This window comes from Cydia splendana, chromosome 12, assembly GCF_910591565.1.
Source record: "Cydia splendana chromosome 12, ilCydSple1.2, whole genome shotgun sequence".
Taxonomy (NCBI): domain Eukaryota; kingdom Metazoa; phylum Arthropoda; class Insecta; order Lepidoptera; family Tortricidae; genus Cydia; species Cydia splendana.
Genome location: NC_085971.1, coordinates 17170392 through 17196225, shown reverse-complemented (window position 1 = coordinate 17196225; position 25834 = coordinate 17170392). Strand labels below are relative to the sequence as shown.

Below are 25834 nucleotides of genomic sequence, written 5' to 3'. Positions count from 1 at the left end.
TGTAGGTATAAAATTCAACATTGTATTTTATACAAACAATGAATCTTTGCCTGCGTAAACCTTAATCAGCGGAGAAGAGAAATAATCGAAAAGTTATTATATGGGAGAATATAATAGTGTAAAGTCGAAGAAAAATTCGTGCTCCGAATTTGACGGCCAAACTAGATGGTGCTACGCGGCGCTATAATATGTCAGTGGTAACTGAATTGTGAAACGTTAAGTTTTGACAATCAGAACTAACGCATAATATATACCTACAAGTGGCGGCGCGTCAAACATAGCCATAGGCAAGCCGGGGCTAATTTTGCTTACATATTTCCTTTACAACTATGCTCAAACGTCCAAAAACAGGCAAGCCGGTGGGAATCGGCGTTTATGGACGCGCCGCCACTGAATTACCTACGGGGCCGTACGACAGTAGCGTAGCGACATCTACTTATACTTCAGATGTCTACTTTGTAGCACAAATTTTTCTTACTCTTCTACTATTATTAACTCTTTTATTGCTAAGGCACGAGTCGCCATCTATGAGCGACAGTTTGAGACAACGCCGACTCTGTTAAGTGCGATGGCGAATAGTTCTGCGCGCAATGTCTTACCGTTTCTTAGGAAGATGGCGCTTTTGTCAAAGAGACAGCACGATAGTTTCTAGTGGGATAAGACATCCACCAATAACGCCTCTATTTTAAAATAAAGTTTTAAATCAAGGATGAAACATGTAGAGGTATGTATAGATTTTAGATCCCGAAAGTTCCCACCTTAGAAGAGTTAAAAAAGGTAAGTAAGCGCCTAAAGAAGCAAGCAAAGAAGACGAACCGACTAAAATATGTAGTAAGCAACTAAACTAATTTGTGTACTTTATATATTTACCTATTCATTATACCCTTCTGCGCGACAGCAAAGAATGGGTTATTGATAAATATTATCAATCATAACATCCATAACTAACTATACACTTTAATGGGGTCATTAAAAACATTTGACAACAGCCTTGAAGTCTGACAGCAAAATTACTGCTGTTGCCTACTAATTACAATCAGTAAGAGAGAGCGCTTGTAAAATTAACGAGTTCATTTTAATAACAAAACTTCCATGAGACACAGACATATTAAATATATTAAGAACGGGTCAGTCACGTATTTTAAGTCGAAAAACGCTCGGCATGTTTCACTCCGTAGCGAGGAGTGCCATCAGGAGCTTGCCCGTTTGACGGTGACGGACGCAGCCTGCGCCGGTCCGTCACCGTCAACGTAAGCTCTAGGAGTTCAAACCAGAATCTAGTTCGGGGCATATATTTCATTGAGTTAATTTCATTTATATAGTGGCTTTTAAAAAAAATATTTGTTTTCACTCAATAAACACGAAGTGGTTTACAAAGTCTATTTTACCATTTATAATTCAAAGCAATAGGCAATAGACGATGCTAAGTTGAGTTGCACGCTTTTTGCCGTCAGATTATGAAATTTATGAATAGTTAATTAGTGGTTTTATCAATGATGCACTAAAGCAAATTCCATATCGGTAACTCTTTTTGTGCATCGTACTAAAATAGTAACTTCGAGCGTAAACAATGCATATTTTAACAGGTGTTTAATAGTGACACGTCTGTTTAACCGTTGTGGTAAAATATTGTTTTGACTGACGACATAGATCTGCAAATTTTGAATTAATAAGTGATAGCCTTTTTTAACCCAAACCCCACCCAAAACAATAAAAACAAAACTCACCTCAACACCAGTCACGCCGAGCGCCGTCACCAAATTCGGGGTCATCCTGAACGGCACCTTCTCCGGAACCCGCAGCGTCTTCCCCTTCTCGAAGCACACGTTATAATCTATATGCACCACCTCACCAGATGTCAAGTCCACCATCACATTGTCCAAATGTCTATCACCGAGGCCGATTATATAGCCTATTGTACTCATCACTGCCACTGAATAACTGTACCGACGGACCATCTGCCACCACTGCTCGGGAGACACGCTGCTGCACCATATCTCTCTCCACAGCAAATCGTTAGGAGTCTCCGCTGCTAACTCTTGGAGCACTTGTTTAAGTATAGATACCGGCCATTCTTTCCTATTCTCAGTCGGTATACCAGCTTCTTTCAAAAGAGGGTTCAGTTTATTGTAGAACAGTTCTGAAGGGCGCAACACGTTGACAGTTTTGTTGGTTTTAGCGGACAGAATAGCCGCTTCGCGATTCTGCCAGCGCTTGTAAAGCGCGAAGAGTGGCGTTACGTTATCCACCCAGCTGATCAACCCTGAACGGGGTCCTAAAGGAATCACGGAGTAGTGCCGCGCTCTGTAGGTCTGATTATCATTGTTTTCGGAGTCTCTAGCCAGCATTGTATTTGTAATGGAGAGCAGCTGCATTATTCTTTCGTCCAAATGTAAGTCTTCTAAGCCTTTGAATAAATATGTGTACGCTCTACCGTCTGAGCCGCAGAATACCAATTTCTTTGGCCTGGTTTTAGTTGGAAGGATAGCCACATTGTTTTCTACTGACTTTATCGTCACTCTGACAGTCCTTTGGTTAGTATGGACTCCAGGCATCGTAATAACAGTATTGTTCAGTTCAGCTAGCACAGGGCTAATATCTGACATCCTCAAAATGTAAGAAGTTCTCTTATTCACTTTTTGTTGGAGCTTAAGCTGTAACTGTTTCAAAGGCGCCCAGGACTCTTGTGGTTTTTCAGGATTCGTCGGATTTTTCAGTTTCTCGATAACTTCTGTTATTAAATTATGGAATTTCGCTTGGAAATTCGCTTCGTGAGGAGTTTCTGGTTTTGCAGACGTGATACGTTCTAGTTGTTCTAATACGTACACAACGGGTTCAAATATAATTCGATGTTTCTCCTTAATCAGCTTTTCTTTATCTTCAGCGCTCAGATTAGCATTATCTTTAACTCTAGCAACTTCCGTCTCTAGTTGTGTGAGTCTCTTATTGAACTCGGAGTGATGCTGCAAGAGTGTTCCAAGCCACAATTCGTCCCACAAAAGATTAATCCTCTGTAACTCCTTCACTAACAATTTCACCTGAAGTATTGTCTTTGGCGCTTGCTTCGTTAATGTCTCCACCATGTCTAAGAAACAAGAATTTAGTTCATTATTTACGACTTTGTCACTAGCCGTATCGTCTAAGTCACTATCAGTTTGACTATTTTCTTCGTCATTGGACAAATAAGATCTTGCTACACTAAGCTCGGTCAAATCTTTCGTTTCGTTTTCTACAGCACCAACAACAGCAGGAAATGTAATAAGATGAGGCGTATCCTCCGCGAGTCGACATAGCAGATCAGAAACACATTTCCTCACGTAAGTCTCGGGATGATTTAATCTTGAAAAGAGCTGTGGGATAATCACTTTCCATGGCTGCGTTGGTGTGTTCGCTAATCCAGATTCCAGGACTGTCTGAAGTTCCATAGCATGCTTTACTATGAGACGAAGCAGTCTCAAAGTCGCATTCACGACTGCATTTTCGCCACTATGGTTTATGTAATCCGAGGCGCATATTAACTGCAAGAACTTGAAGTAAGCGTCTGCTGACAGCTCGAAGTAAGAAAATACTCGTTTTTGAGCTTGGCGCCATATATCAACCAGCAAGGCAAGGTGTTCAGGGAATGCGTTGCTCAGGGAAGGCACCGTGCGAAGTTGGCTCTCTATCATCTCCGATGTGTTGATCTCATTCCAATCAATATCTTCGTCGTCGCAAGTGGCTTTTGTTTTTGATAAGATTTCACATACAGCTTCGAAATCCTGTGGCGAGCATCCAATCATGACGCTCTCTATCTGTACTTTATCATTGTCAGTTAATTGTTCACGCGTCTTTGAACTGAACTCAACCATCTTCCTGCCCCACCTGAAGCACCAAGCTGCGAAATTAGCCCACGCTTTAGCAAGTCCTGGACATTGGTTGACGCCAAACTGCAGTAGCTTGCCGACAGCGGAATCAGCTAGCGGGATCACGTTTTCAGAGATGTTATTGTCCACCAGACCGATTTCAGGTAGAGCGGATATCAATTTCATTAAAGGCGAATCAACTTCTAAGATATTTTCATTCTCGGTTTGACTTTGGATCCATTTAGACAAAGTTAAAAGCATCCGAGTTCCTTTTTCACGCAGTTCGTAGCTTTGTTCTCCCATTGCAAGTCTTTGCGAGAATCCAAGGGATATGTTCGAGCACAAATTGATAGCTTGCATTTTGGTTTCTTCTTTATTATACGTTAGTTTGCATAATTCCATTAGAGCCGTCGTGTTGTTTAATGTCCAAATGTCTAAATCATACGTGTTTGTGGACATTACCAACACCTCACTCAGTTCGTCTAAATTACCAACGTTACCAAGATACATTTGGAATGCTGAATTATGTTTGAAATGATTTAATAGTTCTCTTTTAGCCATTCCTATATTAGAATGCTTCCTGGCATTCTTTATTACATCTAACCGAAGGCACTCTGCATAGAAGATGTTCTCTTCAGTCATGTTCAGTTTCGTAAAATACTGATTCCACCAAAGAATGCGACTGAGATTTTCGAAGTCCGTGCCATATTTGTGTTCTTTTAGAACTGACGGTTTGAATGGATTTGAAATTACTTTTCCATTCTTGGCGATATTTCTTAGTCCTAGATTAGCCAATTGAAGCACTGCGATGTTTTTCATGAAATGCACAGCATTCGTTCTAGCGAATTCTTGAGCGCTACATTTCAGCAGAGCGTCGCAATCTGTTAGCAAACGCTCATATTGTTCAAAGTTATCGGTATAGCACACGTTTACAGCAGTGCACACTAACGTCGATTCAATCTTGTTTATGAGGTTTTGATATGAGCAAGCGTTTTTAGATATTTCATTAGAATTCATATCGAGAATGTCCCAATTAGTAAGTTCGTCGGGAATTTCAGTACTGCCCTCGAATACTCGCAGTGCTGTGAATGAGTTCCACGGCGAATTGTGCTTCTTTTGGTTCTCATTTTCTTTCCATTCCTGCATATCCTCCCAATTCTGAATATGCTTGTAGCTGTCCATCATTTGTTCGTCAATGAACCTCTCACTTTTAGTCTCTGTTTGAGGCGTATCACCAGATTCTTTTTTGTCTTCTTGGGTTTTCATATTGTTTAGTTTCTTATAGAATTCCAAAGCTAACTCGTGTCGCGAATTAGCCTGCTCTGCTGCGCCCTTTAGCCAATACAGCTTTTTATCAAACGTTTGTTTGATCCAAACGTAGAGTCCGTGCAATACCTCCGGCTCTTGGATTTTTATGAGAGCACGAGCTAGATTCATGGCGATAGCTTCGATATCGATGTTAGTTGTAGAGGTGGCAGCAGTTTGGAGAATCAGCGAGGCGTGATAGATAGCGGCGCCGTAATGGCCAGCGTATTGACTGACAGCAAGAGACGCCGGCCGCAGCCTGTTCTGCCAATCTCGACATGTTGTCCAGTTTGTATAGAAGAACGTCCGCACGGGCTTGGCGACTGGTGGTAGCACTGTAGCTGTCCCTTCAGCCGCATTGTATATGTATTTCTCAAGGAACATCATAAACTCTGTGATCCAGCGGGATCTCATTTGCTCTCCAACAACCACATCCATTAAATTTCGCTGATCTGTAGACGCATATTTAGTTTCTAATGAGGAAGTCTCTCTTGCGATCCCTTTCAGTGCTCCTTCTATTTTCATGAATGTTTCTTGAGGTTTCCCAAGAGCAGTTCTCAGTTTTAATGTTACAGTAGTCAAAGCCAGTTCCGATAGTGCCCAACTGATACAAATTGATGAAAAATTTGTGGCACATTGTCGGAAAAACAGAATATTGTTCTCGTCGGCGTCATGAGAATGCAAGGGCCAAGAAGTTAAAAATGCATTTAGTAATAGATTTTTATCTTCGACCGTAGACTGAAGGATACAATCGATTATTGATTTAAAATGTTGATTTGACAAGGTTGTGTATGACCCTTTCAAAAGGTATTCTTTTAGAGAGTTTGCTTTACTTTCATTGTTAAGCAGATGTAGGCTCATTTTTCGATATCTGAATACTTGTATGACTTGTTTGTCAAGCTCCAGTTGCACTATGTCCCACGGAAGTTCAAAAAGCACTTCCATACAAATGTTTGACACTGCGTCATTTTGATTGTCCATGTGTAACACACACAACACAGCTATAGTTTTCAATACCATTGCATTTAAACTGAGGTTTTTGTTTTTTAACAGCAACTGGCTGTTTTTCATAACAATCAGCACTATGTCATCGTCAAAACAGTAAGCTAGAGATAGCATGTTTGTGGTCAAAATGAGGAATCCTTTAGACATACTGACAATTGGTAGGTACTTGTCAAGCTGGCTAAGTATGTCTGAAACCCAATGAAGGACAAGCAACATGGTTTCCGTGCAAACATCTTTTTCCAATATTACACTCAATGTGTTGAGAATTACCGCTAGATGTCCAGATGTAGGACTTGTGCCTTTCACTTCTCCGAGGTTTAATTTGGATAAGCCAAATATATCATTTGCTCTCTGCTGGGAGTTCTTCATCTTTACTAAATCACTTGATGCAATAAAATGATTGTTCTTTCTGCAATGGGAATAAAGCAAATACAGCACAGCATATTGGAGGGCTGGTTTATCTTGGCTCAGTTTATCATCTTCAGGACGCATTTTAATTGCCAGGAGTTCTAAAATACTTGGCTGCAAAGCCCACATGCCGATGATCGAATTACTAGCATTTGCAAGCTCGGAAAGACATTGCAGGTAGAATATAACATTTTTTTCTGCATCTTCTTTGCACACTTCATCAGTGTATTCAGGCTGAATGATTTGTATGTCAGGCACGATAATAGAATACGAGTTTTGTATGTCTGTAAGTACAAACTTGTAAGTTTCTTGCAACAGTGGGATATTCTTTAAGTTCAAAAGGTTACTGTAAACTGACATTACCCCATTTAGAACAAGGGCACTCTCTGAATTTCGCAACTGACGTAAATTAGACTCGGGACCTATTGTTTCAGTGATAAACTCTATAGGAAGGTTTGATGCAATCTCTTTGACAGTTTTAGATATTAAGTCAATGACACTGAGACACACATTTTCTTCATCATTCAAATAGGTTGTAATCTCCATAGAAATCAATGAGAACAAAGCCGGGAAGCTTGACATAGCTTTAGTTTGTAAATGCTTCAATAGTAATGTAATGCTTTCATTTCCGGCCACAATCAAATCAGGTTCTGCATCATCTTTCAAAGTCTTAGTAAGTACCTGAAGTATCTTAGTTATGGATTCAGTCAGGAAAGACCAGCTGACGGTCTGAGATGTAGTTGGGCTGAGTAAACTGCCCAGACTCTTTACAACAGTATTAAACACATTAAGAAATGAGGTTATCTTCTGTATGCAGTCCTCTGGTGATGTAGATTCTGTATCTGTGTCACTTTTATTAGAATCCAGGTCAGTTGAATAAGCTACCATATCCTCAACAAATTGGTTCAGCAGGTTTACTGAGAACCCGACATCAGCCTGCCAGTGACGGCTCAGTTTAAACAGTGATTGTAGAGCAAACTCCTTGATCTTTCTCGGTTGAGCATTATCGACATGCCAGCCGACTAAAATGTCCACAGTATCCACAAAATGATTGGCAAAATGTTCTGGGTATGAGTTAGACATCACTATCATGGCAGTTATGGCAGCCATAAAGACATCGGCTGAATCAGTACCCTCTATAATGACTTGAAGGCGAACCAGAGTTGTTTCTGCAAACTCCGACAGATTTGGTGTCTGAAAGTCCAGTTGAAATGTCTCAGAAAAGGACAGTATGAGCAGGTGTTTGATAGAACTATTATGTGCTGCATATGTGGTCTCAATCCACTCCAAATGTTTACGGAAATCCGGCCCCATGACGTAACCAATCCTGCCTAGGACTACAGCAGCTTGCTCCTTTGTTTCTGGCCCGGGGGCATCATACAGCACATCAAGTAGCGATTCAACAAGTATGTCATAAGATCTTCTAATGTATCTGGCGTTTTCTGGAAGCATGACTGCCTCCTGCAGCTTGCTGCATATCGCAAGCGACTTTTCGACGTCCACCTCGGCACACAGGCGACGCAGCAGTTTAGATATTCGTGGGTCTTCGGGCAGATGGATAGCCAGTTCAGATCGCTCGTAGAAATTTTTTGTAGAGTTCGTTTGGGCCCAGGAATCAGCCGCGGCATGAGCTAACGGTTCGTGATATTTAAAGGAACCATCAAGATCTCGGTCGCTGCGGGACGGCAGGCCTCTGCCTCGGCCGCCGCGCCCGCCGCCTCTCGAGTGTCGAAACTCCGTAACCCGGCCGCGGGGCCGAAAACGCCCGTCTCGGCTCGGCCCGCCAAAAGAAGACGATGCATCATACGACCCAACATAACCTCTGACCTTATCATCCGTGTTTTCTTGGGCGATTTCTTCCCTTTCAAGAACGTCGGGGGGCTCCGACCCCTTCAAGTTTTTCACTTTATTATTTGCAGTGGTTGATAACATCACTAAAATTGTCTCTAGGGGCACGAATATGACCACACATGGCCGCAAAATTACGCAAATTTACGGTCAAAACAGTCGTTTTCTTTCAGCCACACAACGAAAACGTTACCATAGACAATTTTCACATCTTTCTAAAACGTCACTATAACAGCTGTCACTTTAAAAAAACGGAAGCTTAACAGATTTCTGAACAAAGAAAGAAAATTTTATTTTACATCGTAATTTGAATATTTACAGATCTTATTAGAAGAACTTGCACAATTTTGAATAAATTACTCAAATAACAATTATTAGGGAACATGTTTCTTTACTGTAATTACTTAACTCATTACTTGATAAAATGGATAAAATGGCAATCATAGAGAATCATCTCACAATTTCTGAACGAGAGTTCAATGTTCATTGTCAATTGTCATCAAAGTCACAACAAATGATATAACCTCAAATACTACAAAGGCATGTATTGCCTATTTCTTCGTGTATAAATAATGAATTATAAAACTAAGTGAAACTTGGAAACGAAAACATGAAGTCTAGTAAACGTCCACTAATTTTCAAAGGTACGTTGTTATAATAAATTATTTAATACGAATATATTTCTAAATACATTTTAGTAATAAATATACTTTTCATAATATTCATTTTTAGAACGCAATATTTGGTTTCAGCTTTAGAATTAAAAGTTACGGATGATTCAGAGTCTCCCCACACAATCTATATCAAAGAGCATGCGGTAAGGGATCACACGGAGGACAGACCTCAAGGCAGAACTTTATTCGTCGTCAACATACCTCCATATATTGACGAAAATGGAATCAAAAACGCATTTCGAGACGCTGGGACTGTGAAATCTGTGTCTCTTTTAGAAAAGCCGGGTCCTTCAGAAACAAAAACTTTAGACAAATTCCTTCCAGTCACCCAGAAACCTATTTTCAAAGTGGGCTATATAGTTTTTGCTAAAGTAGCACAGTTACATAAAGCTCTAGCTCTTACGGAACTCGCCCCTGTTAACTCTGACAAATATCAGATCAAATGTGGTATTAAAAAGTGGGTAGAAGAGTACAACAATTCTGTCCTACTCGCAAAAGAGCTGAAAGAAACAGTAGAGGCATTCATTACAAAACATGATGAGAAAACGAAACAAGCTGAGGATAAAGAAAAGAAGTTAGAGGAAGAGGATGATGATGGCTGGATCACGGTCACTAAGAAGGGAAAAGTACAGAGCTTCACTCGCTCCGAGAATGTAGAGAGCAAAGTCATGGCTAAAGAAGAGAAAAATAAAAAGCGGAAAGAATTGAAGAACTTCTACACCTTCCAGATTAGAGAGTCGAAAATGAAGCATGTGGTAGCTTTGCGACAGAAGTTTGAAGAGGACAAGAAGAAAATAGCTCAGATTAAACAGAGTCGTAGGTTTAAGCCATTTTGAATAAACTAGTTTAGTATCAAAATGTTTGTTTTCTTATTGTAGACTTTTGAGTTAATATATGAAGGGTAAAAAACATTCCTTTACAAAGAACATGGCAATTGGCAATGAAACTACAACATTCGTGTTATGAAATAGTCTTTAATCTATAACTTATTTACAAAATACATTTATTTATAAACTTAATTTAATAATTCCTTTGTACAGCAATTCATCTTCTATGAAAACAAAATACATATTTCTGTATACACTGACAAGTAGGTAAATTGCTTGGTTGCCTGACTTGGCTGACTTCTTTCACAATAAGCTTCTGCCATAAATTTCATTTTTTAAAACACATTTATCGCCTGTACTTTACATTCCAAACAATGAGGGTTTCCGCGAGCGAGTTTTTCGCTAGATGACAGCACCGTGGCGAGAGGTCTAGCTGTCATAATCCACCAATCATGTTTAACCATGTTTTTTTATTGGTGGATTTTGACAGCAGCTGTCAAAGACCTCTTGTCACGGTGCCTAAAGTACCTAAAGATCTAATCAATCTCAATGGCCTGCTCCTGTCAGCAAAGCGAGCGATGAGCTTGCACTACAATTCGCAGCAACCTATTCTCTGGCAGGGAATCCAGGGTTGCCAGCAGGTGATTGATGTTGCCATACACACAGCCGGATGAGAGGGCCACTTGCACTGCTTGGCCGAGTCGGTCTAGGCAGTCCTGGGAAGAGTTACATTTTTAAAGATTCACAACCAGAACCGTGGGCTAGAGCTGTTTGGAAAAAGAAGAGTCGTGAAATTTATGGGATCCAATACATTCTATGACTCTTCTGTTTCCGCACAGACCAGACTAAATTAGTGGATGAACCAATTGAAAGCATGAACAATTTGAACAGGCTTTAATAACTGTGCCTGACCATTTGTGGCTTGTATGTAAGTGGGCTTTCGTCAGCAAACTTTAGGTTAAAATGCAAAATATTTTCCCATAATATTACAAAAAGACAGTGTGATTTTCTCTGCTTAATGCATCACGTTACGTTACTGTCATGTCATCCGTCATCAGTGACTCTTGTCAAACTATAGGAAAAACTTGTGTCATGTTTAGGCAGTAACTGTTTTATAGTACAGTCAGCAGCAGAAGTTGCTAAGCAGGCGAGGTGTTCAAAATTACCTTGACGCGCTCTTATTCTCTTAACAATAAAGTCGTGTCAAGATCATTTTGAACACCTCGCCCGCTTAGCAACTATTGCTGCTGACTGTACATACCTGTAACTTAGCGTCGCTCTGCGGGCGCGCTTGGCTGGCCGCGTGCGCCTGCAGCTGGGGCGCCGCCGCCGCCAGCGCCGCCGCGTGCACCGCGCCGCCCGAGCCGCGCCGTCCGCGCAGGCTGTGGAGCACTCCTGCCGGAGTTGAACATTATTCTGATAAATCGCTACAGTCGCGCGCGACAAAGCTATCGCGTACAATAATATTTAAAAAAAATTAAGCTATTACGAATATTCACGATGATCTTAATTGTAGTTATAGGTGCTGTTTTACTACAACTCGAGCCACACACTTAGCCATTTAAAGCAGTAGCCCACATTCACCCCTAAAACCCAATTTATACTATTACATATTTAGGATAGGTATTTGAACTTTTTAATAATATATTAATATTATTAATTTTACGTCGTAAAAGTAGACCCAACCGTTCTTACGACCTGAATGTTAGTGAAAAATTGTTAAATCATTTATAATATTAGTGTCAAAACTTACCTAAATGTAACTTTATATAAAGCTCAGACTCTGTCAACACTTTAGTTGGCACAGGTTTGATCAGTGACAGGTTTTCTCCTTCTATCTTGATCTTTTTCGGTGGTGACACCTCAACCATTTCAGAGTCTGTAAAATAAAATATGAAGTAGTCTATATTGTTATAATGAAGACAAAATCAACTCTTATCGTTTTTCACCAGGAAACCGTATGGCTATAAGTATTTCACAGAAAACTTTCACAAAAGAAATCATCATGATCACAAAAAATAACTTACAAAAGGAGAGACTTAATGCTATAGACATAGAACTACCAGTCAACCTTTCAGCAAAGCAGATAAACTATAGTGGAAATAAATAAACTAGTTTGAAGTATATATATGGTTTTATACCCGAGTCTATATAGAGTGGTGCTAGTGTACACCAATGCACAAGTCCAGCAAGAGGTGTCACGGCCGCCATCGGGATGGAACCGGGCGGCAGCTGCGGAGGGTTATTCTGCGCGGACAGGCATAGGGTTGGATTGGAGTACACCTGGAAAAAAAAGTTGTTGCAGTATTAATTTTATTACATAATTGTGGTCGTAAAACCTCCTAATTTCTTTGTGCAAGTGTCCCAAGAATTTCATCAAAATTTATACTTGAAAGGCCAAATAAATTATCTAATTTGCTATTTAGGCTTCTATGACCTGCATCTACCCAATAAAATGGTCTTTGAAAATTATGTATTGTTTAAAAACATTCAAATAAAGGAACAGAAAAAAACAAAAGAGGAAAGGAACACATAGATTTAATATGTACAAAAATATACAAAAAATTCTAAAAGTATTACTGTCATAGTGAAAATGCAAAAAATATACAATCCTTAATTCAATCAGTCACAGTTTAGCTTGGAATGAGTGTGCCACTCGAAAACCCCAAACAATAAATTTTAAAACTTTAGACTTCTTTGGTAATGGCAGTAGATAGTAATAAGTACCCACCCAAGACGTAATCACTTCCAGTAAGTTCTTAGGCGGGAGTTTCCTCACACCATTCACCTCTTGCATGTACAATTCTGTGACGGCTGTGATGAAATTAGCTACAAACTGAGGGGCACTGGAGGCTAAGCTTTTGAGTGCAGTTTGGTTGAATGTGTTTAAGTGAAAGTGGTCTCTGATGATGTTTTCTACTAGTTGCAGGGATGGTGGTGATGAGCAGCCCATCTGCTGCAGCCACACACCTACTGCTAGTAGCACCTGGGGACAAAGTAAATCTCTGTGAAACATATATTATTATGTTTTATACAGCAAAGCAGAAAAAGGCATAAAATGAAGATGCTTCACAAAACAATAAATTACTTAAGTCTTAAAACCCTTTATTCCTAGTTTACAAGACAGCTGCTATACATTAATCCGCATAAATCATTTGGTTATACAGTGGATATAATGACTAAATACTCACTGGTGTGCTGGAAGCTGACACAGCCATACTAGCAAGTATACTCAATATTTTAAGCCTCTTCTGAGTATCGCCACCTCCAAACAGGGACAAGAATATTGTGTTCTTCGTTGTCTCATTCGTACAGCTCGATAAGTACTCGCAGATCACATCAATAAGCTGCAGCTCTTGAAGAGGGTTCAAACCCCTTCGCTCCCCGCGTCGCGTAGACTCGCAGAATATGAACTCGGAAATTATCTCCATAGCTACGTCTACTTGCTTACTGCTGGGGGCTACACGACCGGCTAGCAGTTGCTCTGCAAATAACAATGTAAGTAAGCATTTTCCAAGGAAGCCTATTGCAATGCATAACAGGGAAATTTTACCTATTCTTAAAAGAGCTTCCTTCGCACATTGAGGGAATTCATATTTCCGTAATGAATGCTTTAGATCCGACATAGACATTTTGTCGGATTAATTCTTTTAAAACGATAATAAATTATGAAAACACGGCGTCTCCCCAGCCAGTCTACGAAGGATTTGTCAATTTTGACATTGACATTAGATTTTTTTTTTTTTTTTTTATTCGTCCTTTCTGGACAGGCTAAGACCAAAGGCCATACTGCCTAATATTGACATTTGAGATTGTAAAACTAAAAAATGTCTAAGCCAAGGATAAAAACGCTGTTTATCTATCAAAATTACTAATATCTCTATGTTGGTCAACTGTAATTTATTTTGATTTTTATGTAACGAACGAAGCTACTGTTTCGTTTTATCTGTGTTCGTACAAAAAAAATAGAACCTGTCAAGCAGGTCATGTCAACGCTGCATCGGTGTGCATTGCAAGCAATTTATTGCAATTTTCTCTATAAATACTTTCAATTTTAGCATTCCAAATGGAGGTCCTAGTCGCTAACGTAGATCATATCAAATTCGACATAGATTTTGCATTAGACGAGCAATATGGAGCTTTACCGTTGCCGTTTCCCGGAATGGATAGTAAGTGTGATTTTACACCAATAAAACAGTGATATACCTGGCTACTGGTTGTTGGAGACGTTTTAGGTGACATATGAAACATTTTTCGCTTGATTTTTCAGAGTCCACGGCAGCAGTATGCGAATTTTACAGTCAACCCAATGGATGTACAAATGGACCTCAGTGTCCTTACAGACACGTCCGCGGCGACCGCACGGTGGTTTGCAAGCATTGGCTGCGCGGTCTGTGCAAGAAGGGAGACCAGTGCGAGTTCCTTCACGAGTATGACATGTCCAAAATGCCGGAGTGCTACTTCTACGCCCGCTTTAATGCCTGTCACAATAAGGAGTGCCCATTTCTTCATATAGACCCGGAGAGCAAGATCAAAGACTGTCCCTGGTAAGAGTCAAGGAGCATTGCAAAGCTAGATTAGTATAGTACCTGATTATCTTGAAGCCATGTCCTCTTTATATGTTTGTACGGGTCAAATTTTCCAAGTTAAATTTAAACTGAAAATTTGCATACATATGTAAGTTGGATGATAATGTACACACACAAACTTCTCTAGCTATATTTTTTTATGCCGAGCAGTATGAGAGCAGTGGATGTTTTTTCAATCCTTAGACCTATTTCAGAGTTCAATATGTAGGCCATGAATGACTTACTGTTGCCTGGCTGGTTGGGGGAAGTCCTTTTTTTTTGTGATGTCACCTCCCAGAGGATGGTCATGGGTTTGATAAATACTCTGTAAATATAAATATAAAATAAAAATAATGAAACTCTGTATAATTGTCACTTTTACATAGTGTTGCCTGCAATTAAAGGTTTATAAAGTCAAACATTCCAGTATTGTATTGGAAAATAGCAGAATTGGTTGCAAATGCTGCTGAAACATTTTATCAGGCGTTCCCTTACCCATGAAAGTCATTTACGCGCATCCAAGAGTGCGCCTCCGCACACACGTTACACTTGCGTGGTTTCTCAAGCACTTTCAAAAGTATAATCTGGACTTTTACGCGTTATTGTGATCTCACATAACAACTATCAGGTTTCTTACCTCACCCTCTTATAAATAAGTTATGGCTGAGCCCTCTCCCCTTAATAATCTTAGTAGTAAATGAATTGCACTTAGAATGCCCTCAAAAAGTTAAGATTTTCAAACTGAGAAAACTCCTCTTGTTAGTAATGAAATAGACTAAAGTTTGTTGTTATTGAATTAAAGCCAGCTACAGTGGTTTCATTGGGACTACCTCTACATCTGACGACATCTGTTTGATTTGATAGATAACAATACAATACAAATCCTCTATATTGCACAACCTCCGAATGAATGTACATGGAAACACAGGTGGCATTATCGCTAAACAGCGATCTCTTCCAGACAACCTCTAGGTAGTGGAGAAATGAAACTGATTTTAACCAATTAGGAGATAATGATATCTTTAAACGAAATTCCAGGTACGACCGCGGCTTCTGCCGGCACGGGCCTCACTGCCGCCACCGCCACGTCCGGCGCGTGCTCTGCACCAACTACCTAGCTGGTCTGTGCCCCGAAGGGCCCTCCTGCAAGTACATGCACCCGCGCTTCGAGTTACCTGCGCCGCCCGAACAAACTAAGGATGCCAAGCGGTTGCCTGTCTGTCATTATTGTTCTGAAGTTGGACATAAGGCGTCGTCGTGTAATAAGATACCGCCAGAGGTAAGATGCAAACTAACAGCACTATTGGTATATTATTTTTCAAACTCGATGAGTAGGCTGACAGGTTTAGGCTGTCTTTTCAATACAATTTTGCAAGATTTGGCATTTTTTAGAACTGGAACTGACAGTTGACACCTGTTACCGTACCCTACCCAATGTGTGAAAAATACTATACATAGTAACAGAAAAGCAAAATCATTATTATTGGCAAAGAGAATTTAGTAGAGATGCAACGGATAGTTGTTTGGCCGGATACCGGATACCGGATATTCGGCCTGACCATCGGCCGAATATCCGGTATCCGGCCGCCGAATATTCGGCCAGCGGAACTATACCTACGGTTTTTCGGGTGCGCATTCTGCAGGTTTGACCTGTTTCCTAGTAAACAATCGCGCGGACACATTTCTAGGTTTCCAAATGTGTGCGCGTGGAAGTCAGTGGAATGTATAAATTGTTTTAAAATAATAAACAAGTACGATTATGACCGTGACTGTTTCTAAAAAACAATTTGTTTACTCCGAAATCAAGCAATGTTACTATCCGGTATCCGGCCGGATAGTAGGTCACTATTCGGTATCCGACCGGATATTAAAAAATGGCCGGATAGGCCGGATACCGGATAGTAACCGAATATCCGGTGCATCTCTAGAATTTAGTATAGAGACGGATTGTTAAAGTAATTTTTGTAGCCACAGTAAATTTACTGCCATCTTTCGCCCGCCTGCCAAAACTTTTAGAACACCATTTGACTTTGGCCCTTGTTCTTTCACTGATATGTGTTTAATTTGTTAAATGTCAAAAAGTGCCGCCATCTACACGAGCATAGACCAAAAGATATGGTGCCATCTTTTCGAGCGATGGCGTCATACCTTTAAGATTTTGGTCCTTGTTCTTTCAATGATATGTGTTTAATTTGTTAAATGTCAAAAAGTGTCGCCATCTACACGAGCAAAGGCCAAAGATATGGTGCCATTTTTTCGAGCGATGGCGCCATACCTTTAACACATATTAGTGAAAAAACAAGGATCAAAGTCAAATGGCGTTCTTAAAGTTTTGGCAGGCGGGCGAAAGATAGCACTAAGTAAATTTACTGTGGTTAAAAATTACTTTGACAATCTGCCTCTATATCAGATTATCTTTGTTATTCAAAAGATCTTGCAATAAGGCACCTGCCTATAGGTATGACACTCCCTGTTAATATGGCTCCGATCCAAATTTCAATGGTATCATTTGTTAGCCAAGCAGCTTCCAACAAAAAATGCTATTATGCAAGATTTCTTTCAACCCTTTGTGGCTAAAGGGTTGGCAATGATCTACTTTGAAATTCCAAATATTAATCTTTTTTCTATTGTTGTACTATCAGATAACGATCGGTGACGATCAGCTAAATAAAAGTCGGCAATTTGGCATGTCGCTCTATTACTATATTCAAACGCAATTTACCAATTTTTTTTCATGACCGGCGACGGCGGCAACCATAGGTTGGAGCGAGGCACAGCGATCGGACCTTTCGTTTCCACCTATGGTTGCCGCCGCCGGTCGCTCAATGTTGTGGCCGAGCCGTTAAGCGAAAGATACTTACAACGCATCCCCAACTTATGTCTCATAACTCACTATTCCAGCAACGCGAAGCAGCCCAGCGCCAAGAAGAGGCCCGGTACCGAGCGCTCGGCTACATCAAGCCAGCCAACGAGAACGAGAACGCCGAGAGCCCCCGCATACAGCGCATGATGCACAAGCCTCTAGAAGAAGTCACCTGTTTCAAGTGCGGCACGAAAGGGCATTATGCCAACCGGTGCCCGAAGGGGCATCTCGCTTTCCTGTCGAGTCAGAATCAAAATCAGCAGAACCAAAACCAGTGGCTTAGAGACAAACAGCAGCAGCAGCAGCAACAGCAGCAGCAGTGATAGTGTTAAGTTTTAGTTTTGATTAAGTGACAGAGAGTAAGGTTAAGTTGGTCTTCACATTAAATGCGGATCAGGACTATTACCGCGAAAATCGAAGTTTTCAAATTGCGGGCATCTTTTTCTATCACTCTTATTACGCCTTCATTGGAGTAAAAGAGAAGATACCCGCAATATGCGAATTTCGGTTTTCGCGGTAAGCCCCCTGCACGCCGCCACAGAATAAATAATAGTACTACCATACAGAAAGGGCACTTCCTACAGAACCGAAGCTTGACAGCGATTCAGGAACGAATCATGCTTTCCCTTTCTAATGTATGGCACTATCCCTTTCGGCTATTTAGGGTTGTCAAAATTCAAGTCATTATCTTATCTGTCGCATTGGGGAGACACTCCTGACTTCGGGCAAACTCGGCTCCCTTCGGCTCAGCATTGCTCCGAGCAATAATTAGGGTTGACACAACTTGACGTCCCTTTGCGTGCACGACCACAGATAAGATAAATAGCCGAAAGGGATAGTGCCATAAGTTAGAAAGGGATATCATGATTCGACCCTGAAGCGCTGTCACACTTCGGTTTTGTAGGAAGTGTCCTTTCTGTATGGTAGTACTATTACTTATTCTGTGTCTATGGTAGTGCGCGCTTAAGGACGTCAAGTGGTGCCAACCCTAATAATTGCTCGGAGCAATGTTGAGCCGAACGGAGCCGAGTTTGCCCGAAAGGAGGAGTGTCTCCCCACTGACGCCGCTCCCGCATGTGAGCGAGACACCGCTATAAATGACCATAGTTTTGTCTCGCGCTCGCATGAAGCACCGTGCGGATTCGCAATCAGTGTGATAACTAACTGCGTGATGTAATCGCTTTTTTACGCTTGTTAAGAAGAACGATAAAGATAGATAGAAACGAATGATAGAGAAGTATTGTTGGTGTCTCATTCTAATAGACTGTGTCCCTAATGTTCTTTTTAATGCCGTTTAAAAGGCGTTTGCATGTTAGTAATATGAGTTACAGACAATTATACATGGAAGGCGGTGTGTTATTCATTAGTTTAAAGACAATATGTTACATTACAGTGAAGAAGACTATACTTTAATTTATGTTTTGATATTGTACAGTAAACTGCAGAGATAATTGACCCCCCCGCAAACAAGTTTCTGTGCAGGGGGGTCAGTGATTGATGTGGATGGATTGGATATTGTATTTCTGCAAGTTTGTTTGATATGGTTATAAACAGCATACCTATGTAATGGGAACGTCCTAGGCAGCTGTGCCAAAAAGCGATTAGCAATCGAGTATTTTTTTGCTCAAAAATCCTACGAGTAAATACGGATAGAGTGATGCGATGCGAGTATTACCCACACAAAACCAAAACGACAATATGTGACTTCCCACGGGTAAAGGTACCTTATGGCGGTTGGCGCTTACGCTATTATTAACGCCGCTCCAATATTATTGCGGCGCTATGCGACGTAAGCGCTAACCGCCATAAGGTACCTTTTGCCGTGGAACGTCACATATGATGGGAACTATGGTAATTAAAGAGGGACGGGTGGTCTTATCTCGCTGCGAGATACTGGAGGGCTACCGCGAAAACTGAAATTCGGTAATTGCGGGGATCTTTCTCTTTTACTCCAATGAAGGCTTCATTAGAGGGACAGAGAAAGATGCACGCAATTTGCGAACTTCGATTTTCGCGGTTATAGCCCTGTCGCGCCAAAGTGGCGCCGCCAATCATGTGCTAGGGCTACAGTATACCATATAAAATAATTTTCTAAACGAAGTGAAAAAAATATTTAATAAAATTAAACTGACTTAATGTTATTGTTTGTTTTATTTTTAGATTGTCAATTTTACCTATTGAAACTTATCAAAGGCGGCCTAAAACATAGTCCTGTAGCGCTGGCTATATTTTGAGCCCTAACTTAAAGTAATATTAAAGTCAATTATTTTTTCGCTTACGAATGGTGTTTTAAGATGTTAATCTTACATTTTGTTTTGTGTCACAGATATTATTTGCTTTTTAAGTAATTTAACAATTTGTGGTAATTATTTTTATTTTGAATTATTTTGAAGAAAAGAATATTCTAGAGAAAACATGTAACTGTATCGCATTTAGGATAGTTTTTTTAATGTGAAAACATAGTTTGTGTCAATTACGTCCATTGCAATCGGATACTATGCCATACTATTCAAAATGACTCAAAAAATAATTAAAGTAAAAAAAAATTGCTGACATCGCATTTAATCGTGTCAAAATGTACATTACATGTTTTTGTGTCTTATTAAGGCATAGCTTCATAAGATTTTTGATAATTTTGTTCTAACAGGCTATTACCATAACAAAAGAATATTAAAGTTACTAGAGTTCACATCTTATTAATTTAAAAGGCGGGATAAATAAGAAATATGAATTTGTGTCAGTTTCATCCATTGCATAAACAAATAATACAAAAATAATGTTTGCGTTCATACGACGCTAGCGGGTGGCTCTACACGGGCAACGCGGGCCGTGCAGGGGGGGGGGGGGCGCGGCGCGACCATGGCGTGGCGGCGGGTAAGGGCCTCTCTCTAAAAACCACACGTTGCGTACGCAGCGCATGTTTACTTCGCCTGTGCGCCAAATGAATATTACTTCTTGAACTTAATTTATATTAATGTTATTAATATTTTTATTTCTATATCTAATATCTAATCAAGTCTAACTTCAATATGTCTTAATTATATGGACTAATAAATTTTAATATAAACATGTATAATTTTTTTTCCTTATAAATAGCATAAACCAGTCTTTCCATACTTAACGTAAATTATGCACATTATTTTTTTAATGTATTTTTTTTGTTCTTAGCATTTTTTTATAATAGGTATTATTAATTTCACGTATTGAGGTTATTTAATGCCTGTTTATTCTGATGTTTTGAATACATTTACCTTAAATAATAATAACCAACACTTTTGATAGTTCAAGCTTCTTGGATAATAATTTACCTTTGGGTTCAATTGGCGTAAAGGACGTTTTGGCGAAAATGAGTTATATCCACTACCGTAGCACAGTACAAGAACAGTAGTGAATCTAAGGCCGCTCGGCAAGTTATTTACCTACTCTTGCGTTGGCGCATTAGGGTTATCACTTTTATTTTTAGTTAAATATTATTTGCGTATTATGAGTAGCACTAGGTTTCTATTTATATAATATAATGAAATGTTCTATCAACTCATAAATGACGTATACATAAAACGCTTTTTAAATATTTACATTAGGAAATGGCATTTATTTAAAAAATTATAAATTCAATACAGAAAAATAGTTCCGCCGGTTTCTGCATGTTCGGAACGCTTTATTGTTAGCGGTTAAAGTAAAGTAAATTCTCATCCTTACGTATAACTTTAGTAAAAAGGTTTTAAGGAAGCATGGGCAGGGCATTGTAAATTCTATGTCTTTTAATTGTTCGTAAATTGACGTCCCGATTTTAATGTTGATGTGGTCCTTTTCAAACGCTTTGCGAAACACCTGCTCCATCCTTTCTATATTCACGACGAAGTCATCGGGTGGGACTATGAGTAATTTCGATCTGTACCATAATTCCTGTAATTAATGTATTGTGTATTGTGAAGAATGTCAAGTCCGGGTTTGAGGAGTCGTTATTGAGACACCCAAAGACACTACAATATTTTTTGCCTCTGTTCGAAGTCATGATCAAAAAAATCAAGGCCGGTAAGAGCAGGCAAATGCGAGCGGGCGTGCAGCGTACTCGAATGCGCGCGATCACAGTCGCGGTACGGCCCACACTAGAGATGGGTAACTCAGGAGTGATAGCACAGAATAATTAATAGTACTATCGTACAGAAAGGAAACTTCCTACAAAAACGAAGTTTGACAGCGGTTCAGGGTCGAATCATGATGTCTCCTTCTAATATATGGCACTATCCCTTTCGGCTATTTAGGGTTGTCAAAAATCAAGTGATTATCTTATCTGTGGTCGTGCACGCAAAAGGAAGTCAAGTGGTGCCAACCCTAATAATTGCTCGGAGCAATGCTGAGCCGAGCGGACCCGAGTTTGACCGAAGTCAGGAGTTTCGCACCCCTGGTGATAGATAAAAAAGATATATATCTTTCTCGTTTCATGAATCACTCTTCTTGTCTTTACGAATCCGAATGTATCAGTATATCCGTACCGCTCACTCCCTCGGCAACGATTTACTAAAGCGAAAGCGATGTCTCGGTCGCGCGTCGACCGAAGTAACACGAACGAGCGACAGCGGTCGTTCAGGCGGATTCGGACGCGTCATTCGCTATTCCGCGGGACAGAGAAGTAGATAGTATAGTATTTTTCGCTCGCGCAGGATGCAATGCAAATTGCAATGTAAAGTATGATGGGAAATCGAAAGGTTGTATACGTAAGACACAGACAACAAACATTATCGTAATATTGGTTATTGGTGTGATTTGTATACCTATTAATAAGTAAAATTAATTCAATAGTGTTAATCTATTCATTTTTAAATTCAAGGTCACGGTTATAGATAGTGCAATTCACGAGAACGCGCAGATTTGTCAAACCTAATCTAATAGCATGAGCAACTGCACATGACAATACGAACCAAATCAAGCTTCTTTGTGAATGTACCAATCTATATCTATCATGATACAAAATTAAAATTAAAATGTCGCCACGTTATAATAACAATTCTGTCTCTCTCTCATTCATAAGATGGCGCAAAGTCGGTAAGTGTCGATACAGTTACGAGCGGGACAACTGATACACACGGATATAAAGATATAAAAGAGTGATACATATCCCAGTGGTAAAAAGATTTATATCAATCTTTTCCCTCTACTGACACATTTCGCCCATCTCTAGCCCACACTGCCGCCACCGTATTCCCCCGTATATTATGCTAATGTGTGCGTGGCAGGGCGTGCGGGCGGGCGTGCGGGCGCGCACGCACACATTCAAGCCGGCAGCGGCACATTTCTATGAAGATTCACTACTGTTCTTAGTGTACTGTGACCGTAGGCTCAAAGGGCTTAACTGACAAAACGCAATTTTTCAGGAGAGCCAACAAACAGTTTTGTTTTGAGAAACGAAATCAGACCTTTTTTGTTTGCTTGAATTAACTGATGCCTGTATGCGGCTTATTCCTAACTTTTTGAGGTCTTTTAAACTGATTTCTTGAACTTATAATACAATGCTTATTTACGAAAATAGCATGTTTGTTTATCTTATTAGAAAAAGGGCGTAATGTACTAAAAATTAAACTGTTTTAGTACCATTTGGCGTAAATCCGACAATTTTGTTGCAATATTGACAACTTGCATTTAGGGAACACTATACTTCTAAGTACTATCATTTACATTTTTTTCCGAAAAATTATAGAGATGTATTCACTGTTAAGTTTTCCCCATTTTTGTTATTTTGGATACTTAAACGTCGAAAAGGTCGTTTTCTTAGCCACAAAAACAATGTTTTTTTTTTCATTTGTTTATATTATTTCATGGGCGAGGGGCCTCTCGCGCATGAGAGGAGGCCTGTGTTCAGCAGTGGGACGTATATAGGCCGAAATGATGATGATGATGATGATATTATTTCAACAGAATCACTGCTGTCCCACCATTTATGTATATTGATATACTTACAACAATTTGTAACAAATTAATTTTACTATAGAAAGTATTACGCGTTATTTCTGTTTGTAATGTTAATTGGATTATAAATTTTACTTTTACATACTAAAATATTATTAGGTACAATAGTAGTTTTGAAATTTCGTATGTCTATTTAGTAAAACTTAATGAATATGATCGCATATATATGACATTACATTAGAGTAGAAAAAGGCATACGGCCAGGCTTACGTACTTCTATGGATTTAAAAGCAAACGTTATACCTAAACAGTAACTTTCATAAGGTTAATCCTGTAAATTAGGGTTTAAACAAAAAAGTATTAATATTATAATCAATATTACCAATAACCCAGTCACAAACAAAACTAATAGTATCAGCCATAATTATCATTTGAATATAGTCATGTTTAATCATTTTCCTAAAACTGATGAAAAAGTACCCACTAGTTCAGTTATATAAATAAAGCAATGAGCACATGAGCAGGTAATGCAAGTACCTACTTAATGAAAAAATTGACAAGGTCATCCCACTTAAACACAAAAAAGGAACAATTATAAACCCGAAATTATACATAGTATGGAGCCGTATCTCTTACATTGAATTATCTAACACTCGTATAAATATCCATCAGTTGTGGGCGTAACGTACATTTAGCACTCAAAAAGCTACTGCAAAGAGGCGTAACGTACAAAAAATTACCACATATTTAATAAAATTTCCGATGCAAAAGGGCGTATCGCACACAAAGTTGGGAGTTACGCAGTTGAATTCGCAGATCCGGCCAAATGCGTTGGAAAATTGTGTTCAAGCATTGATTTTTCATAGGGCTTAACGGATATTTTTTTCAAGTTATCGAGATTTTAAATATATTATTCGATAGAGAAAAAAATACTGAGTATTACTGCATTTTCGCAATTTTGTCCCTTACGCCCTTTGAGCCTACGGTAGTCGTCATATACAGTTTTGTTCAGAATTCCAAGCGCTTTCGTTCTGTATTTTGAAAATTTCAATATCTCTTAAAAAGTTGCCTTTACGACCCAATTTTTGCACTATGAGCTTGCAACAACAGCTTATCACAAGGGGCGTAAATGACCAGGTATAAATTAGAAATTCATAGATATTATCGTAAAGGTTACCGCTAAATATAAATATTGTTGTAAATGACTTACATGTCTTTTGTCGTCCGACTACGGCAACGCAAAAGGAGGGTTATGATTTTGACTGGTATGTATGTGGGTGTGTATGTATGTTCATCTGTTCGCTTATAACTTCTTAAGTACTCATTATAATTTGATAAACGATATGTCATTCGAATCGTCTTAATCGTCCGCTGGTTATAGGCTATATGACGTCACAAAAAATGCGCCCTCTAGAGGTCATAAAGTCACGAACCAAAAAAATAAAAATAAGTAATGATGACGTGTTGTATATCGTTTGAAAGAGCTCAATTAGCACATTTGAAATATATAAATATTGTTAGCTTTTGCTTTCAAAGCATTTACGCTAAAAGTTTTTTCGGCAGTTATCTTTGTTCATGGGCGTAAAGGTCTAGAATGCCTAATAAATAAATAGTTTTATGGGTCCTTTATTACTAAAATGTAATGTTTGCTCTTCAAATTAAAAACCTCAGCTCGGTGTTTTTCAACAACTATCATCGTTTTACTCGCAGTGGAATTTCTTATAGTATATTATACATATAATGTCTTATATTCTATATATATCGTTGTTTATCGACTAAGTGCCAGTTGCACCAACCACATTTGACAGACTGATCAACATCAGCCGGCGCGCCCCGGCGCTTTATTATGAAACTTTCCATACATAAAAATTTAGCGAACTCTTTTAAGATACGAACAGTTTGGTGCAACCGACCCTAAGCCAATCTGTGTAGCGAATGTCCTATAAAATCATTCATTCATTCAATTGTTTCATAATCGTTCTAACAGAAAATATTTTTAAACGTTTGAAATTATAAATTATTGCAGCTAAAGGTAACGGGGTCTAAATAACACAGAAATTACTACTTAAATAGGAATTTTCAAACCGTATTTTAAAATAAGACCACTTGAAATAGTGAACCAATTATTACCTATTATAACATACTGTATAGAATTATAGTCTTTTGTTAATTAAGTAAACGTCCAAATGCTTGATAATAATACGCTCATTCTAATCATCGCTAGGCGATCTATTACTTCCCTTGTTATGATTAAAAGCTGTTATGTTATGATTGTTATAAGGCAGTGGGACATTTACTTTACCTTCATTCCCGAATATTAGATACTTTTTGAGCATGTAATTATTTTGTATTATTTGTGTTTTCTTCTTTATTTAATTTAGGTCTTAAGTTAGGGTTTTACAATGTGAGTATAAAAGTACAATATAAAAACACTTACAAATCATTACAAAAAATATATAAACACATTATCAAAACCTAACCTAGGGTGCCGCCGGCAGCGGGGCAGGGCCCAAGCTGCCGGTAGTCAGGGCCACAGAGTGAGGAACTGACGTACTATACGCGCCGTGTCCAAAATTACTGCCTTCTG

The 25834-nt window shown here is 39.2% G+C and overlaps 4 protein-coding genes across 4 annotated transcripts in view; 2 read left to right on the top strand and 2 right to left on the bottom strand.

Annotated features, from left to right (window-relative positions):
* The window catches only part of LOC134795901 (serine/threonine-protein kinase SMG1), a 237230-nt gene extending 228486 nt beyond the window's left edge, over positions 1-8744 (bottom strand). Inside the window, exon 1 of the mRNA XM_063767832.1 lies at positions 1728-8744. Coding sequence (XP_063623902.1) covers positions 1728-8492 — 6765 coding nt within the window. The 5' untranslated portion in view covers positions 8493-8744. The remainder of the gene's footprint in view (positions 1-1727) is intronic.
* Positions 8745-8908: 164 nt separating this feature from the next.
* LOC134795832 (ribosomal RNA-processing protein 7 homolog A) lies at positions 8909-9940 on the top strand. Its single transcript, XM_063767766.1, has 2 exons — positions 8909-9052; positions 9161-9940. The coding sequence occupies exons 1-2, from the start codon at positions 9019-9021 to the stop codon at positions 9916-9918; spliced, it is 792 nt and encodes a 263-aa protein (XP_063623836.1). The 5' UTR covers positions 8909-9018; the 3' UTR covers positions 9919-9940.
* Positions 9941-10417: 477 nt separating this feature from the next.
* On the bottom strand, positions 10418-13612 carry LOC134795694 (integrator complex subunit 15). Its single transcript, XM_063767628.1, has 7 exons — positions 13463-13612; positions 13101-13393; positions 12641-12895; positions 12051-12192; positions 11663-11788; positions 11171-11304; positions 10418-10625 (listed from the first exon to the last, which is right to left on the bottom strand). Exons 1-7 carry the CDS (start codon positions 13539-13541, stop codon positions 10473-10475), a joined length of 1182 nt encoding a protein of 393 aa, XP_063623698.1. The 5' UTR covers positions 13542-13612; the 3' UTR covers positions 10418-10472.
* Positions 13613-13890: 278 nt separating this feature from the next.
* Positions 13891-17993, top strand: LOC134795618 (cleavage and polyadenylation specificity factor subunit 4). Its single transcript, XM_063767519.1, has 4 exons — positions 13891-14078; positions 14180-14456; positions 15516-15756; positions 17379-17993. The coding sequence occupies exons 1-4, from the start codon at positions 13976-13978 to the stop codon at positions 17661-17663; spliced, it is 906 nt and encodes a 301-aa protein (XP_063623589.1). The 5' UTR covers positions 13891-13975; the 3' UTR covers positions 17664-17993.
* Positions 17994-25834: the final 7841 nt, after the last annotated feature.

Excerpts from the sequence above, each read along its gene's own strand:
- LOC134795832 (XM_063767766.1), top strand. The coding sequence starts at position 9,019 with ATGAAGTCTAGTAAACGTCCACTAATTTTCAAAG. Across the intron at positions 9,053-9,160 it reads ACGTCCACTAATTTTCAAAG|CTTTAGAATTAAAAGTTACG; the intron begins GTACGTTGTTAT and ends ATTTGGTTTCAG.
- LOC134795694 (XM_063767628.1), bottom strand. The coding sequence starts at position 13,541 with ATGTCTATGTCGGATCTAAAGCATTCATTACGGAAATATGAATTCCCT. Across the intron at positions 12,896-13,100 it reads TGTCAGCTTCCAGCACACCA|GTGCTACTAGCAGTAGGTGT; the intron begins GTGAGTATTTAG and ends CTTTGTCCCCAG. Across the intron at positions 11,305-11,662 it reads TTATATAAAGTTACATTTAG|GAGTGCTCCACAGCCTGCGC; the intron begins GTAAGTTTTGAC and ends CAACTCCGGCAG.
- LOC134795618 (XM_063767519.1), top strand. The coding sequence starts at position 13,976 with ATGGAGGTCCTAGTCGCTAACGTAGATCATATCAAATTCGACATAGAT. Across the intron at positions 14,457-15,515 it reads AAGATCAAAGACTGTCCCTG|GTACGACCGCGGCTTCTGCC; the intron begins GTAAGAGTCAAG and ends ACGAAATTCCAG. Across the intron at positions 15,757-17,378 it reads GTAATAAGATACCGCCAGAG|CAACGCGAAGCAGCCCAGCG; the intron begins GTAAGATGCAAA and ends TCACTATTCCAG.